Source organism: Pseudorca crassidens, chromosome 7 (genome assembly GCF_039906515.1).
Source record: "Pseudorca crassidens isolate mPseCra1 chromosome 7, mPseCra1.hap1, whole genome shotgun sequence".
Taxonomy (NCBI): Eukaryota; Metazoa; Chordata; class Mammalia; order Artiodactyla; family Delphinidae; genus Pseudorca; species Pseudorca crassidens.
Window position 1 is genome coordinate 4,500,239 of NC_090302.1, and position 17,609 is coordinate 4,517,847.

Sequence of the window (17,609 nt, forward strand, 5' to 3'; positions counted from 1 at the left end):
TTTTGCTTTGCGTAGGTGGCACAGGAATGGATCAGCTCTCCAAACAAAGAGAAATTCCATCAGTTGCATTTACGAAAATTTCCTTCTGAGTATAAAAAATACTGGGAGTTTGTGGGTAAGTTCTTTCTTATGTAACTTGGGCTATATCATATAATAATTGGAGATTGCTGTTTGAGGGAACATAATAATTGTTTGAATTTTCTGGGATATAGGTTTCCTAAGGTGAATTTGTAACCTCTTACTAAGAATATGTTTAAAGTCTTTAATTAATGAGAATAATTACTGGGACAGTTATAAAGTTCATGGTTTTAACCATTGTGCAATCAGAATACCACAGGCCAAAGTGTCCCTAGATGCTGGGCAAGGGAGAGAGAAGGTGAGTGAGGGAGTTTGACTGGCGGGGGCGGAGGGGGTGTTGCCATGATCGTGCGTACAGATTCTGAGTTAATCTCTCTGTCGTCTCTGCTCTCATTTCATGAGTGGTCTGGAGCACGCGTCACAGTTACGTCTTAGTTATAAATAAACCAAGCATTTAGAACCCTTTAAACTAAAAAGTATAAATTCTCCGTCTGCCTCCTTCCCCCTTGCAATCCATCCTACTCCATAGATTCACTTAAGGAAAAAAGCATGTACATATACTTGGGGGGAAAGGTATTATATGTTCACTGTAGAATATTCAGGTAATATTAGCCAATAGTAAAATAAACATCACTCACAGTTCCCATCATTCAGAGATAATCCTATGAACATAGTAGTGTATGTCTTACTGTTAGACTTCCTACTCATCTGAGTGAAGTGGGGGTGGGAGGGGGTGGGGGGGTTGGTAGGGTTATTTTACCTAAGTGACTGTTTTCATGTATTTATTCAGCAAATATTTACTGACTTTATACTACCTGATAGTGTATGATTCTAGATGCTAGTTATGTAGCTGTGATGAAAACATAAAATTCCACCTTCATGAAGCTTACATTTGACTTATTTTCACTTTATCTATGATAAATGTCTTTTCAGAGATAAATAATAATAGCATGTTCAGTGTATGTAGTTATTCCATTGTAAGCATATTCCATAGTTCTGTTTAACCAATAATTTCTAGTTAGACATGTACATTATTTATGGTTTTTTACTGTTACACTGAATAAATCCCTTTGCTAGATCAAATAGTGTGTGTATTTTAAGACTTTTGGTTCATATTGCCTCTGTCTACCAAAAAGAATACGATTTTCACTTCTAACATAAGAATGTATCTCTTCTCATTTGCTAGTTTAAACTTTTCCCCCAGTTTTATATGGAAAATGTATCTCATTTGAGGTTGTAGTTTTTGTCCTCAAATCTTTATTGGTCTTTTGTATTCTTTGGCGGGGGCGGATAATTGTCTGTTCATGCCTTTTGTCCTTTTTTTTTTCTATTAGGGAGGTTGTTTTCTTATTTGTGTGCATTGTTAATTTTTTTTCAATTTCATTATTTGCTGTTCAACTTCACATGCAGTTTTTGAGGCAGACAATTTTTATCTTCACATGTTCAAAAATACCGTATTTATTTCTTTACCATTCAGTTGGTTTTAGAAATCAGATAAATGCTTCCATATTTTCTTGTAGTAGTTTTATATTTCTTTTTAATGTTTAAATCACTGATTTATCTGCCATTTATCTTGATGGTATGATAGAATCACATAGCATTTACTCTTGTGTCTGACTTCTTTCATGTAACATGTCTTCGTAATTCATCAGTTTTGTGTGCATCTTTGGTATTTTTTTTTTCATTGCTGTGGTGGTATTTCAATGTGTGACTATGTCACAATTTTACTGTTGATGGACATTTTTATTATTATTATTTTAAAGAAGTTTTTTTGGCAGTGCCATGTGGCTTGTGGGATCTTAGTTCCCTGACCAGGGATTGAACCCGGGCCACAGCAGTGGAAGCGCCGCGTCCTAACCACTGGATCGCCAGGGAACTCCCGTTAATGGACATTTTTTCCAGCAGTTTAGGCCTGTGTGTCAGGGCTCCCCAAGCCCATCCCTACGTTCAGTGATTTGCTAGGAGGACTCACAGGAATTATATTCATGCTCATGGCTGTGACTTACTGTGGCAAAAGGATACAAAGCAAAATTAGCAAAGGGAAAAAGCAAACCAGGAGCAAGTTTCCAAGAGTCCTTTCCCAGCGAAGTCACACAGGACGCACTTAACTTTCCCAGTAGTGAGGTGTGACAACCCATGTGACACATTACCTACCAGGGAAGCTGAGACACTCAGTGCCTAAAACACCCTCTGCCTAGCTCAAATTCATGACTTTTCACAAGTAAAGTGGGTGTTTGACATAAGCTGTAGAGAAAAAATTTGGCAAACAGGTAAGGTACAGTGAGCCATTCTCATCAGCAAATGATGAGAGGTGTCCGGAAATCCAAGTTCCCAGATTCCAAGGGGGACCAACCTTGTAAGCAGGCCTTTCTAATGATAGCAGCCTCAGGCCTGCTTCTACACACAGCATTTTATGAATAATGCTACTATGATCATTCATGTGTCTCTTCGTGTTATGTGAGGGTGTTTTTGTGGAGTCTGTCTCCTCAAGTGGGTCTCAGAGTCTCAGGGTATTATGTGTGAGCTTAACGTAAGTAGATAACGCCAAGCCAGTCATGCAGAATGACACGCCCCCACCAGCGTATGGAAGTCACGTTGCTCCATGTCTGTGCCAACACATTTGTGTCGATTGTGCTGTTCATTTTAGCCGTTGCAGTGTGTGTGTATTGATGGCCATTTGTGGTTTTATTTTGTACTATCCTGGCTATCAGTGACATTGAGCACCTTCTCATATATTTAGTAGATGCTTAAGTAACCTCTTTGGGGAAGCACCTATTAAAGACTCCTGTTCATTTTCTGTTAGTTGTCTGTTTCTTACTGATTTGTAGCGAGTTCTTTATATAATCTGGATATAAACCATTCTCCCACTTTGGCTTCCATTATGACTCTCTTAGTGATGTCTTTAAAATTCTTATTTTATTCTTGTTTAGAATTTATTTTTTAACATAACAAATGCATCTATGTATTTTTTACGGTTAATGGTCTGTGCCTCATTTAAGAAACCTTTCCCTGCTGCAGGTCATCAATATATTATTTTAACATCTAGAACAGGTGTCAGCAAACCACAGCTTGCAGATCTACCCGGTATCCTGTTTTTATACTGCGGAAGAGTAAGGTTTTTTTTGTTTTGTTTTGTTTTTTTGCGGTACGCGGGCCTCTCACTGTTGTGGCCTCTCCCGCTGCGGAGCACAGGCTCCGGGCGCGCAGGCCCAGCGGCCATGGCTCACGGGCCCAGCCGCTCTGCGGCATAGTGGGATCTTCCCGGACCGGGTCACGAACCCGTGTCCTCTGCATCGGCAGGTGGACTCTCAACCACTGCGCCACCAGGGAAACCCTTTTTTAAGGCTTTGAAAAAAAGATGATGATGAATATGCAACAGACACCATATGTGGCCTGCAAAGAAAAATCTGGCTCTTTACAGAAAGTTTGCCAGTCCCTTTCGAGAGGCTTCACTGTTTGCCAACCTGGAATGGATTTTGTACACGAGTAAGATATAGGGGCCGTGTTTCATTTTTTTCCCTAATGGAAATGTAATTACCCCAGTAGTGTTTATTGAAAAGATTATCCTTTCTCCATGGTCTGCAGTGCCATATTTTTCATAAATCTAGTGTCCATTTAATGTACTGACCTTTTTCTGGACTCCTTTCTTCTTTATTGGATCATTTGCCTACCTCTCTGCCCATATCACATTGCTTAATTTTACTTAATTAAGCTTTATTATAAACTTTAATGAGCAAGTCCGCCTACCTTGTTTTGCCTTAAGAGTATGTTGGCTATTCTTGTCCCTTTGCATTACCATGTAGGTTTTAGAGAAAAAAAAAAATGTGGAAATTTGTTAAGAATTGACATCTTTCTAATACTGATTTGAATAAGCTACATACCTTCAGTTATTTAGGTTTACTTTCAGTAATGTTTTACAGTTTTCTAGGGAGAGGTTTTGCAGATCATCATTGGTTAGATTTTTTTTCTTTTGGTGTCATTTGTAATTATTTAAGTGACTATCTCTAAAAGATATGGACCTAAAAATTCATAGTAAAACATTATTTTGTTGCTAAAGCATTAACCATGCTTTCTTAATATTAGATAGCTAGACAGTGTTCAAGTTTTCAGTTTCCTCATAAAGAACAATTTATTTCAGCCTGTTTGAATTAAGATCCAAATTAGGTCCACTCATTGACATTGTTAATATGTCTTCTTCAATTATAATTATCTCCTTCATGGATTTTCCCCCCCTTTGTAATTTATTTGTTGAGGAAATTGTGTTGTTGACCCTGTAGAATTACTGCCTGTGTCTTGCTGATAGCATCCCCCTGGTGGTGTTTAGTATGTTTTTCAGTCCTCTGTATTCCTTGTAAATTGATAGTTGGATCTAGAGGCTTGATCAGATTCATTTGATCTAATATTTTTGGCAAAACTATTTCATAGCTGGGGTTGGTGTGTTCCTTTATCAGGAGGTGCTTGATCTTTAATTTCTCTTTTTGTAATATTTATAACCGTTGATCCTTAATGCCTAGATTAATTATTTTACTAAAGGATACAAAATGGTGATATTTTTATTTTATCATTTCTTCATTTATTAGCTGTTGTAGTTCTCTAAAGAGAAAGTGCTCCGTTTTATTTGATTACTCAGTAGTATACTTTATAAAGAAGGGTAGAATAAGTATTGATACTTGACTCCTGACCAGTTTTCAAAATAATGACTTAATTCTCTGCAAGTGCTGGGTTGACCAACGAACTTTAAAAAAAATTGTTTTCGAACTTTAAAAAAAATTGTTTTCGTTACACATGGACTTAAATACACTTCTGTTTCAAGTCTTTGTAATTGGCTTCTTCAGGTTGGCTCCTGAGCCCTTTAGACAGGACCCTACTAGTCTTTGAGAGCTTTCTTGCTACCTGATATAACCGATACCATCTATATTTTTTATCCTGTATGTGAGCTTGTGATTTTCTAAGTAGCCTTCGTATCTTTGGGTAGAAGAAGTTATTTCAAGATCAGTATTGGCATGTTACATGCTGTTAACAAGTAATACGTGTAAACATAAGGATACAGGAAGGTTGGAAGAGAAAGATTGGAGAAAGCTACTCATGCAAACCCAACTAAAAGAAACTTGTTTTGCTCTGTTAATACCAGACTAAATAGACTTTACGGCAGAAAAGCGTTATTTGAGATTAAAAGAGTATTTCACAATGATAGCAAGTTCAGTTAACAGAAGATATAGGACCATTTTGAGTACCTAATACAATATATAAAGAAAAAACTGAAAGAACTAGAGTATACTCTTTACATATATGTGAGACCTTTGAACCATTCATTTTTTTCTTTTAGTTTGGAAATTATACCTCAATTTTTACCTCTTGGGCCATTTAGTAGTTCAGGTGAAAACTTACAGCGTGCATGATTCAAAGTTTACAGTTTTAATCAATACTTTAAGTGTCTCCATAGATAAGGCAAAATCTTAAAAACTTTAACCCTGTTTATCTGTTCCACTTCGTATATTCTTATTGTTATGTATTTTTTAACTCTGTATTTTAAACTGTTTAAGACATACAGTTGGTCCTCTGTATTTGCGGGATTTGCATCATCGGATTCAACCGTGGATTGAAAATATTCAGGGAAAAAAATTCCAGAAAAACATATTTGCTATGCACCAGCACCTATTTACGTACCACTTATGTTGGATTTACAACTCTGTACATAGCGTTTGCATTGTAGTAGGTATTATAAGTAATCTAGAGAGGATGTAAAGTGTACTGGAGCATGTGCGTGGGTTATATGCAAATACTACACCATTTCACATAAGGGACTTGAGCATCTGAGGATTTTGGTGTCTGCAGGGGTCCTGGAACCAATTCAAGGACTGTACGACTGTACTCTGTGTAGTGCCTTGTGCAGCCCTTTTTTGTTTGTTGATACTACTAGTTCATGTATTTCTTCTCTCCTGGTGCTTTGCTTATCTCTAATATGTTGGTCATTGTCTTTGGAAAGTTATTTAAAAAATAATCAGAGGCCTAGGATGATAGGATGTCTTCTTCCAGAGAGGATTTTTCTTTGCTTCTGCCAGGATTCTGGGAGTACTAGCAATGTGGGATCATCTTAATCTGGTTTAAAGAATTGAGCTTTCCTGAAATACTCGGGTGAATTGAAGCTGCCTTCATTCTTGGGTGTAGTCCTTCATGGTCCCAACCTGCACCTTGAGGGCTACCAGGATGCCTACTCTATCTGTGCAGGCCCTGGACTCCAGTTTTTGTCTCTTTTTTTGTACAAGGCTATCCCAGGTACGGCTCAAATTCCTGGCTGCCCACTCCCTGAAGAGTTCAGATGTTTCTAGGGAAAATACTGGGCTGATGCCTATGGATTTCCACATTGTTCTGGATCTCAACAGAGTAATTCTTCATTGTTGTATTTGCTCTCTGATGCCTTCAAATAGACATTTTTTAAATTCTTTTTTTTTTTTTTTTTTTTTGCGGTATGCGGGCCTCTCACCGTTGTGGCCTCTCCCGTTGAGGAGCACAGGCTCCGGACGCGCAGGCTCAGCGGCCATGGCTCACGGGCCTAGCTGCTCCGTGGCATGTGGGATCCTCCCGGACCGGGGCGCACGAACCCACGTCCCCTGCATTGGCAGGCGGACTCCCAACCACTGCGCCACCAGGGAAGCCCTAAAATTCTTTTTTGACTTAGTAGTTCAGTCGACTTAATCCTAGTACTTCGTGCTTTGGTTCAGTATGTTGTTGCTGGATTTGGCAGTTGGTACTGAACTTTTTAATTTTAGAGCTTGCTCTGTTTTCTCAGCCCCATTTATTTTACTACTGTCCTTTCCCCCCTTGTTTGAAATGCCACTAGTAGGCTCAAAATTCGTATGTGTACATGGATCTGTTTCCAGATTTTCTTTTGGGATTTTCAAAGTAGGGCACAAAAGTGAAATTTTCTTGATTAAAAACTAAGATAAACTTCAAGGAAAAGAAATTTATTAGCTGCTTTTTAATATTATGACTTCATCTATTTTGGCTTTGTAGCAGTTTTTAAGAAGACTTTTATAATACTGTGTGATCAATATTTGACAATGCTGACTAGCTTAGACTATCATTTTGAAGTATGTACAAAGTCCACTAGTGCTGTATACTTGCTTGAACTTAGTACAAGGGTTTAATATCCTTTAATCTCATGTAAAATAATTCTGTTAGAATAAATGCTGATTTCTTGTTTTATAGTTTATCTTGAGGAATGTGAACTAGCTAAACAGCTTCATCCAAAGGAAAATGATTTGGTGTTTTTGGTTCCTGAAAGACTAAATGGAGAGGAGGAGGACATAGAGAGAAATCGCATGCAAGATCCCTATGAATATTATTGTGGTTATGTTCATAAATTCCGCCGCACCTCAGTCAGTAAGTACCTAATGAGACATTGAAGCGAAATCTGTCAGCAGCTCATCTTTTAATTTCCCTCTAAATTAGGCTTTACTAGCCATGTATTTGCTATACATTTACCAGATGTATATTTGCTAGATGTTTACCAGACTGTATTTGCTAGGTTGATTACTTAGCATTCAGAGTCCTCTTTTAGTTTTTCTAGACTCAGCTGGAAAAGGCCCAGCATTTATTGCTTCAGACTTAGGATTTAAAACCTTTCTTTTGTAATGTCTTCTCCTTCTAGTAAATTCCTTCATCTGTCAGTGTGTTTGTTATAAAACAGACAATTTGCAAACCATCTGTTTGTTAAATCACATTCCAGCCTTGGTTTTGTGGCTAATTATTGATGAGCAGACCAAACACATAACTAATTGTAAGGCAACTGGAGGGGTTTACCATTTCATCACTCCCATCCATCGTGTTGTAGGGACCTCTCTCCCTAAGGTAGCATAACAAAAATAATGTTAGCTTGAATTTAAGGACTACTGACTATGTGCCAGCCAGTGTGCCCTGTCCTTCCTGTGCACATTTATCATCTTTTCCCAGAGCCCTGCAAAGCAGAATGGTTTGTTCTCTGCTCATTGGGAAATCAGAGTTCAGGGATGTTAAGTAACTTATCCAAAGACATCCTTAGTATTAAACGCTAGGTCCAGAATTGAAGCCTAATTTTGTTTGACTACGAAGTCCACACGCTTGATATATGCCAAGCTGCCTTTTTGACATTGCTGCTCTCTTAGTCTCTGTTATGTGAAGAGAATATGTGATCATTATTCCTTCACCTTTTTGCATCGTATCTTAAAAATAGCAACAAAGCTGTTAGGAGTTTAACATTGTGCCGCATCATAACTGGTGTGCCATGTTTACTATTGTGTGATCAGAGCTCAGTTCTTTATGCAAGATGAGTTTAGCAACAGGGATATATAGCTTCATCTGTGCTTTCAACTCTTACAAGTGGTTACATTTGCCAAAGTTCTGTTTCTAAGATTTAGAAACGGTTTCTGTCTCCTTCCCTGAACTCCTCATGCATCCAACTATCTGACATCTCCATTTGGAGATTATTAGACATTTCAAACCTACTCCAAAAAGAAACACTTGATTTACTGCCTGACATGTGCTGTTGCTTCGGTTTTTCCCAACTCAGCATGTGGGACCTCCATCCCATTCTTCCAGTTGCTCAGCCCAAAACCTCAGAGTCATCCTTGAGTCCTGCTTTCCCTCACACGCTCCATCTAATGCATCAGGAAATCCTATTGGATCTTCCTTTGCCATATATCCTACATCCAAGCGCCACCTCTCCCGCTACCTCCTGGCCCACACGACCATTCACTTTTACCTAGATTTTAGCCTCTTAAGTTGTCTTTTTGTGCTTTTTCCATTGCAGTTTATTCTTCATTCTCAATAAGTGATTCTTTTCATGTGTGAGTTAGCGCATGTCACTTACCTGCGCGGAGCTGTCCTGTGCTCTTGACCTGACTCAGAGTCATGTTCAGAGTGATTAACTGCAGAGCCCTCTGAAGTGTAGCTGCATTTACTCTCTTGGTCTTCTAGCTCGCTTCTCCCTGCTTTTCCTTCTAGCCATTCTGGCCTTCTCCCTGTTCTGAAAATAATCCAGGCACCTCACTGCCTCATTGTCTTTGCAGTTGCTGATTCTCTGCCTGTAACCCACTTTCCCTGGTTACGGGCATGGCTCACTCACTTAATGCCACGTCTCTGCTCAAATATCATATCAGGAAGACCTCCCCTGACTCTCCTGTCTACGATAACACTCCCTCACAACCCTCATCACTTCCTCATCCCCCCTCTCGGCTTTCTTCCTAAGACTTACCATCACCTGACATGTTTATTTGCTTATCTGCCCCCTTCTTCTAAAAAATAAGCCTCCAGAGGACAGGAACGTTGTCTGGTTCTTAGGAGGCAGTCAGTAGATACTTATGAGAAAATTATTTAAATGATGTATAAAAAACATGTTACAGGGCTTCCCTGGTGGCGCAGTGGTTGAGAGTCCGCCTGCCGATGCAGGGGACACGGGTTCGTGCCCCGGTCCGGGAAGATCCCACATGCCGCGGAGCGGCTGGGCCCGTGAGCCATGGCCGCTGAACCTGCGCGTCCGGAGCCTGTGCTCCGCAACGGGAGAGGCCACAACAGTGAGAGGCCCACGTACCGCACAAAAAAAAAAAAAAAAAAAAAAAAGTTACAAAACACGTTGTTCTGAATAACCTTTTTAACTGGACACTGTTATTCACTGGTAACTGAAATTGCTTTTTCTCCTTCTTGATAATAGTGCATAATGGGAAATCTGAGTGCTCCGTTTCCATCCAGACTCAACATAATTTACCAGTCAATTTAAATGAATTAGTGAAATGTTTTGTAATCAGCTCTCTGGTGACTACACAAAGGAAGTTGAAAGCCATGTCTTTGCTGAGTGGTCGGAACCAACTGGCCAGAGCCGTTCTGAATCCAAACCCCATGGACTTCTGTACAAAAGATTTACTAACTGCAACATCTGAGAAAATTGTGAGTGATAGTCATTTGATAACAGGGAAAGTCAGAACATTTCATGTCAGGATGTTAAAGCATCATGTTATTTTCATCTGTCACACATTCCCTTTTGTCTACAACAAAGACATAGTCACCATGTGTGCCCAGTGACGTTTTTAGTACTTAGTTTTCTTTAATATTGCAAAGTAGTTCTTTGTGTTAGGTTAGTCAGCCTACCTCAGGAAAAAAGGTAGAGTGCAAAAAGGAATTGAAAATATGCTTGAAGAGCAACATTAAAATGTGAGGTGAACATCCTACTTAACTGTTTGTTAGGTGATTAAATGCAGGAGTAAGAGTAGGTTTAATGGAATGAATTTTGCATTTGAATGATCAGTGGAGCATCGACTGGTATTGTTGCCAGTGTGACAACGAAGTTGTGATTCTTTGTGAACACATATTTCTCACTGTTGTAAGAGTTGTGTGTAAGTTCCAGGAAATTAACACAGAGACAGGCGGAAAGAAAGGAATGTTATTTGAACCCCTGTCTTGTGTTAGGGCTTTCATATGCATTTTCTCAGTCAGTTCTTGTTGTAGTTTATCTTATGACAGGGCCAAAAGTAAGCTCATCACACGAGATGAATTGTGCCGAAGCACAGCAGTAGAGGGCTGCCGCTTACTCAGGCAGAACAGCGCCGTCTGTCCTGCTGTGGTAGCTTTTATTAAAGCATTATCTAGGTTTACATTTTTAAAACTTGTTTTCTTAACATTTCAGAAATGTCAAAGCAGCAACCTACGTTTTTATTAATTATACAAGCAATAATTGGCTTTCGTGAGCACCTGCCGTGCTTCGTCCTTGAGCGCAAAAGCAGCACAGAGTTCCCACCATTATTTTGATTATACTGAACTAGCACAAGGAAATCTCCTTGCGTTCCTACCACTCTGATTATACTGAGGACATCTCACGGATCAGGGCCCAAAGCACTCAATGCTTCTTCACAGGCCCCCGGTTTGCCGGGGGTGGGTGGGCTCAAAGCAATCAGGACTGTTTGCAGTTCTGGCTTATTCGCCAGCCCCCAGTTTGCTTGGGGGGGGGGGCTCGTGGGTCACGTCTCCTTTCCATCCTCAGTTATTCCACTACAGTTCTCACCCTCTAAGGAATCCCAGATTTAATGATTGACAAAGGCTGAAGCCCAGAGAGGTTAGGAGTTTAGAGACCTAGCTTTTGAGTGAAACTGAGGTGTAGACTCAAATCTGACCCAAAATCCATGCTTTTTCGACTGTATCACTTGTGTTAGGAAAGGAAATCTTGGAATGTTTTTACTGTCTAAAGAGAGAATTGACTAAAATGGGAAGAACCACAGAATAAAAAGAAGAAAAGTGCAAAACAATTTATTGTGATCAGCTTTATAAGAATCACAAATAAAAATATAGTTGTTGTAGTTGTAGGTGGACTGAGGCCTGTAGACACTCATCAGTAGCTCTTTCCAGTAGTGAAAGTGGTTCTTAGATTAAGGGTCATTTTGGGGTCTTGCCTGATCATCACCAAAGCTTCTGTCTGACAAAGGTCAGCAGATTCAAACAGATGCCTTCCACCTTCTTGCTCTCCTGTGCCTTCACAGGAAGAACCACTCGTTCTCACTAATGTCTTTTGTATAGATTGCCCACCTAAAAGATTTCAATGAAGACCAAAAGAAAGCAATAGAAACTGCATATGCCATGGTGAGACACTCCCCAGCAGTAGCCAAGATCTGTCTGATTCATGGACCACCCGGGACAGGAAAATCGAAAACCATTGTGGGCCTCCTGTACCGCCTGCTGACAGAGGTAGAGTGTGCGCGAGGGCATCTGTGCCCTTAATTGAGTATGTTGTTTTACTTTAACTAACGTGTAAATAAGTACTAAAGTGCGTTTTTTCCCTTCACTTTTGTGTATCTTTTTGATACTGTGTGGAACTATATCAGATAAAGCAGTAGCAGAGGTAGAGAAGATTATAAGAAAGAAAAGGAACAGAAAATGTTATCTTGTGTGAAACTAATGCTAAGGGCTAGAATGGTGGTCTTCGGGCTTCATTATAGGTCACAGCTAATCCCAGGAGACCATCTTGAATGTATTTCTGGGCTACATTTTGAACATTGAATAAAATAAGTGGATAGTAAGGTAAGGCTCAGAGAAGTTACGATAAAATTTTATGCCAGAGTAATTTTTTTTGGGGGGGTGCCACGCCATGCGGCATGCGGGATCTTAGTTCCCCGACCAGGGATCGAACCTGGGCCCTTGGCAGTAAGAGCACCGCATCCTAACCACTCGTTTGCCAGGGAATTCCCTGCCAGAGTAATTTTTTAACATCAATGTAAGATGTAGGTGCTTTTATTTACTTTTAACTATTTATTAGGGGAACTGTCAAATATATGTGGCAGTAGAGAAGAACTATAACGCTGCATAATAGAGCTCATCAGTATTTTTTGTTTGTTTGTTTGTTCGTTTGGTACAAATTGTCGAACCAGAGGAGGGGACTTTCAGATGAGAACTCCAATGCCAAAATCAAACAAAACCGTGTCCTTGTGTGTGCGCCTTCCAATGCAGCTGTTGATGAACTTATGAAAAAAATTATCCTTCAATTCAAAGGGAAGTGTAAAGACAAGAAGAATCCTTTGGGTATGATACTTATGTGGGCTTTTAATTTGTTTTCAATGTTTAGTGTGGGTAACCTTGAATGACAAAGAGCAAGCCAGTTCTGGTAATTTTTTCTACTTGAGGCTGTGGCCTATGTGTACTTACTGGTTTGTTTAATGAATGTTTTGGAGCATTTATTCTGTGCTAGGCCCTGTGCTATGTACTGAGGTTTCAACAGTGAAACCCTCAAAGAGACAGGAAGTGGATGGATCAGTGGGCTGTAAAGGTAGAAGCTCTATAATAGGAGTAAAATGTGGGTAGTTTGAAACACCTTAGAGCAGCCCTTGATTCAGTTGTGTAAGGGTTCGGGAAGACTTTTAGAGGAAATGATATCTAAGATGAAACTTGGAAGAGCAATGAGGCCGTGAAGTGGGGAGAGGACTCTCGTGGAACTTACTGTAAATAAAAAGGACCAGAAGCCAGAGAACCATGGATGGTTCAGTATAGCTAGAATATAACGAGCTCCACCAAGGCAAGGGCTTTTAAAAATGTGTTCACTGTAGTAACCCCAGTGCCTGGAACAGTGCCTGGCACTCAGTTGGGACTTAGTAGATGTTTAGTGACGCAAAAGCTAGAGCAGTCATCACTTATGGTTACCGAGTGCTCAGTATGTGTCAGTACTCTCAGAGTAATCCTCTGAGCCACGCAGTAAATAACCTATCTACATTTTATAGGTGGAGAAGCTGAGGAGTTGAGATATAAAGTATACCACAGGGATAAGTCTTTTCAGCACAGTTGACAGATTGAAGAGCATTGCCACCGAGGATTCGGGATGCTTGAGCGAATGTGTGAAGTCATTTCTGTGCACTTAACCTTAACACCTGCTCTCACACCAGCCATCCTGAGTGGCGTGGTTGTGGCTCTGGGTCAGGCTGCTCTTCTAAGCACATGTATCTTGTCTTCCCTAACCAAATTTTATTTTCCTTGAGGTTACCTGGCAGTGACCTAAATCAGTTAAGATTCAGTTGGGCTGCAAATAATAGACACTCAAGTACAGTGGCTTAACTATGATAGAAGTTTATTTCCTTCTTACTCAGAAGCCCAGAGATGGACAGTTGAGGGATGATACTGGCCTGATGACTCTGCTTCCGAGTCTTCAGAGACCTAGGGTCTTTCTACCTTGTTGCTCCACTACGTGTGACCCCCCCACTCCTTAGTTCACCTCATGGTCAGAAATGGCTGCTCCAGCACCAGTAGTCACATCTAGCAAGTGCAAGGAAAAGGGGACAGATATACTAGCCGTGCTTTAAGAAAAGTTCTGAGACGCTGCCAGTAGCACCTCTGCTTATTTCCTTTTGGCCAGAACTTAGTCCCATGGCCACACCAGCTGCAAGAGCAGCTGGGATGTGTCGTCTTTATTCGGAGGGATCACACACGTGTTTCCTTTATTGCATATGTATTAGCTACATGTAGAATTCATTTGCTTTTAAAACTTAAAATTCATTGTCAACTGCAGCTTTTCTACTCCCCATTATGTTTGTGAGAACTGTGACCTTATGTCTCGCTGTATATGGATGCAGTCATTCATGTCAGCGGCTATAGGGCATTTCATCATATGAGTGCACGGTTTATTCGTTATCCATTGATAGCAGTGTAAGTTCTCTTCCTTTTTTTTTTTTTTTGTTATTTCAAACTTTATTCCTGTACTTGTGCCTGTTTCTCCAGTGCAGGATGAAAACGTTTACTGCAGTGACTGAGTTGTATTGTGTTGTGCTGTACAGCAGCTGAAGGGAGCACACTGGAGTACTGTGTCCTTACTCACGTCTCCTGAGTATTCATACAGGCTGCTAGGGCAGTGCTTTCACACTGTGGCTTGTGACTAGTTTAGTGGATTGTGAAATCAGTTTAGGGAGATCAGAACCAGCATACTTAAACAAGATAAGATAGAATAGAAGAGAACAGAAAAGATTAGAGTGTAGGTAGTGAGGGGTAAGTATTGTTTTGTGAAACCTGTTTTATTGGTGAGGTATGAGTGTACTGGCTTTCAGTGTGAAGTGTACCTCATACTATAGATCACGGTCAAAAGAGTTTATAAAAACACTGGTCTAGTGTATATATACCTAGAAATGAAAATGCTGGGTTGAAGGATTTGTGCAGCCTCTAGATGGGGCCCGGTTCTGCTCCAAAGTGGTTGTATCAAATTATACAACCGAGAACAGTTCCCGCGCGGTTTTCACTTTCCTTTCCCTGAGGGAGGGTTAATAAGCACTTTTTCAGGTGTGGGTTGACAACACAAGAAGGCTGGGACGAAGGTGGCACAAGTGTCGTGTCTAGGTTGGATTTTTAAATTTTTTTGTTAGAGAGAAAATGAAGTCTCTTGTCAGTAAAGACAGCTTTTTTCTTCTTTTGCAGTACTTTCATTTTTGCTTCTTTTCACTATGTCCAGTGGTCCTGGGTGTCCTTTAAGGAAATACCTTGGACATCTCACCATTAAGTGTGATGTTTGTTTCTGGGGTTTGGTATATACCCTTTTATCAGGTTAAAAAAGTCCCCGTCTAATTAGAGTTTTTTTAATGAATGGGTGTTGAATTTTATTGCATGCAGTTTTTTTTTCATTCATATCCCCCCTCCCCCCAACCGCACAGCAATGGAAGCACAGAGCCCTAACCAGGGAATTCCGCTTTTCTTTTATTTTTTTCTTTCTTTCTTTTTTTTCTTTTTGGCCGTACCCCGAGGCTTAAGGGATCTTAGTTCCCCGACCAGGGTTTGAACCCAGGCCCACGGCAGTGAAAGTGCCGAGTCCCAACCACTGGACTGCCAGGGAATTCCCTACAATGCTTTTCTAATGTGAAAATATCTTTGATTCCTAGAATAAGGTCAGCTTGGTTGTGTACTATTATTTTTTAACACATTGCTGGATTGCTATTGATTTTTTTTTTTTTTTTTTTTTTTGCGGTACACGGGCCTCTCACTGTTGTGGCCTCTCCCGTTGCAGAGCACAGGCTCCGGACGCGCAGGTTCAGCGGCCATGGCTCACGGGCCCAGCCGCTCCGCGGCATGTGGGATCTTCCCGGACCGTGGCACGAACCTGTGTCCCCTGCATTGGCAGGTGGACTCTCAACCACTGCGCCACCGGGGAAGCCCTGCTATTGATTTTTTTAAATGAGGCCAGCCTGTAATTTTTCTTTGTCATATCTTTGGTTTTAGTATTGAAGTTATACAGACTTTAAAAATGAAGTTATACAGACATTTATTTGGAATGTTTCATATAAGACAGAGAATTACCTGTTACTTGAAGGTTAATTTGTTTTTAGTGTTGTTTTTGGGGGGGACTTCTTGTTTGTTTGTTTTTTGTCTATTTTTTGACAGATGGATAAGTTTCTGTCTGCTGAATGTCTTTAATTGTTGGTTTATTCAAGTTTTCTACATTTGAGTGAGTTTTGCTAATTCATATTATTCAAGAAAAATTTCCACTTCACCTTAGGTTTTCAAATATATTGGTATAACATTGTTCACTGTATTCTCATTTTAAAAACCTCAGCTGTATTTTGGTTGGGTCACCTTTGTCATTCTCTGTATTATGTATTTAGACTCTTAAGTCCACATGTGGCATGGGCCTATAGTTGGAAAGTCCTAGAAGAGAGTTTGTTTTTCTCCCAGCTAAGCCCAGGCCAAGATAGATTCATGTCTTTTTCATCCCTCCACCTCTTCCATGCCCTCTTGCTTTCTAGTGGGCTTTAAAATCCAAGCCCCCATTATAAAATTTCGATATGTTGATTGGAATGGTAGTTTTGCTGATGTAGATATTTGTCAGACTCCGTAGAACTAAGGATTTTTAAATCTCTGCATTTTATTGTATGTAAATTAAAAAACAAACACCTAAGCACCTAGAGAGTGACCAGCCCGCAGCCTGTTCCCTCCAGGGAAGCCACAGCAGCTCAGGGGCTTTCACCTCTGGTTTTCACCTTTCTCTTTGTTTTTGGCCCCTAGGAATTTCTCTTACATTCTTCTGAGCTCACCCTGCATTTTAAAGGATGTCTGTTTTAATTTCTGGAGCATTTTTAGGTGCTTATAGTGGGTATAAATCTCATCCACCTTTCTGGTAGAAACACAGGTTAGCAATTTTGAAACCTTCAAGTAAATGTTGGTCAGAGAAGATGGCTTCAAATTTTAGAAGAATGAGCTGAACTAGGAACAAAAATATGTGTAGACAGCTGTATAATGAGCTCATTTATTCATTGAACATATGTTTATTGTACTTACGTGCCAGCTGCTGTTCTAGGCAGTGACCAAAACACAACCTGGTTCTTATGGGACCTGGATTCAGTGGAAGGAGTTAGCAAACAAGTATGTGATGTGTCAGATTGGGATAAGTGCTAATAAACGCTGCATGATTGCTATAGTTTAGTTCAGTGAAGCAGTGGGAGATTTTTAGATTAAATAATACCTGAAATGTGCTAACCTAAAATTAAAATGTGGTTAATAAACCAGTTAAATGATGCTGACAGTTTTTGGAATTACCATATTCCAGAATTTCCAGCTTCTTGTGTCCCTTAGATCCTGGAGTGGCATTGTGATGTGGAGCAGTTTCAAAACCTTGGTTCTCAGTATCCTGCAGAAAGCATATGATGGTCGCGTAAGATTCTGTTTGGGGAATTCAGACATGTATTAATAGATAAAAGTCTTCATCTTCGAAATATCCTATGGTCAAGAAATTCGTTTTATTTTCACTCGCCATTTCCCAAATACATTTTACCATGGAGTGATGTACAGAACGTAGTTTGAGAAGCATTCGTGTAGTAGAATCTCAGCTCTGCAGCGTACTGTTGATGCAACCTCAGTAGCTTTTATTAGGTGGAAGGAAGTCCTTGCCTTGTAGGATTCTTATGAAGCAAATCTAAAAGAATGTGTGTGGGACCTCTAGTGCAGTTCCGGGTATTTGGTTGATTAATAGTTCATGTTAGCTCCTTTCTCTGACTGTTAATATATTTGCTTAGAAATAGTTATTATGTACAGAAATTGACAGTGTTCTT

At 40.0% G+C, this 17,609-nt stretch overlaps 1 protein-coding gene across 4 annotated transcripts in view; it reads left to right on the forward strand.

The window, feature by feature from the left end:
• SETX (senataxin) overlaps positions 1 to 17,609 on the forward strand; it is an 81,225-nt gene that overhangs the window by 41,187 nt on the left and 22,429 nt on the right. For all 4 annotated transcript variants that reach the window (XM_067742877.1, XM_067742879.1, XM_067742878.1 and 1 more), the window contains 5 exons: positions 16 to 115; positions 7,288 to 7,461; positions 9,767 to 9,999; positions 11,620 to 11,787; positions 12,468 to 12,618. In XM_067742877.1, coding sequence (XP_067598978.1) covers positions 16 to 115; positions 7,288 to 7,461; positions 9,767 to 9,999; positions 11,620 to 11,787; positions 12,468 to 12,618 — 826 coding nt within the window. The remainder of the gene's footprint in view (positions 1 to 15; positions 116 to 7,287; positions 7,462 to 9,766; positions 10,000 to 11,619; positions 11,788 to 12,467; positions 12,619 to 17,609) is intronic.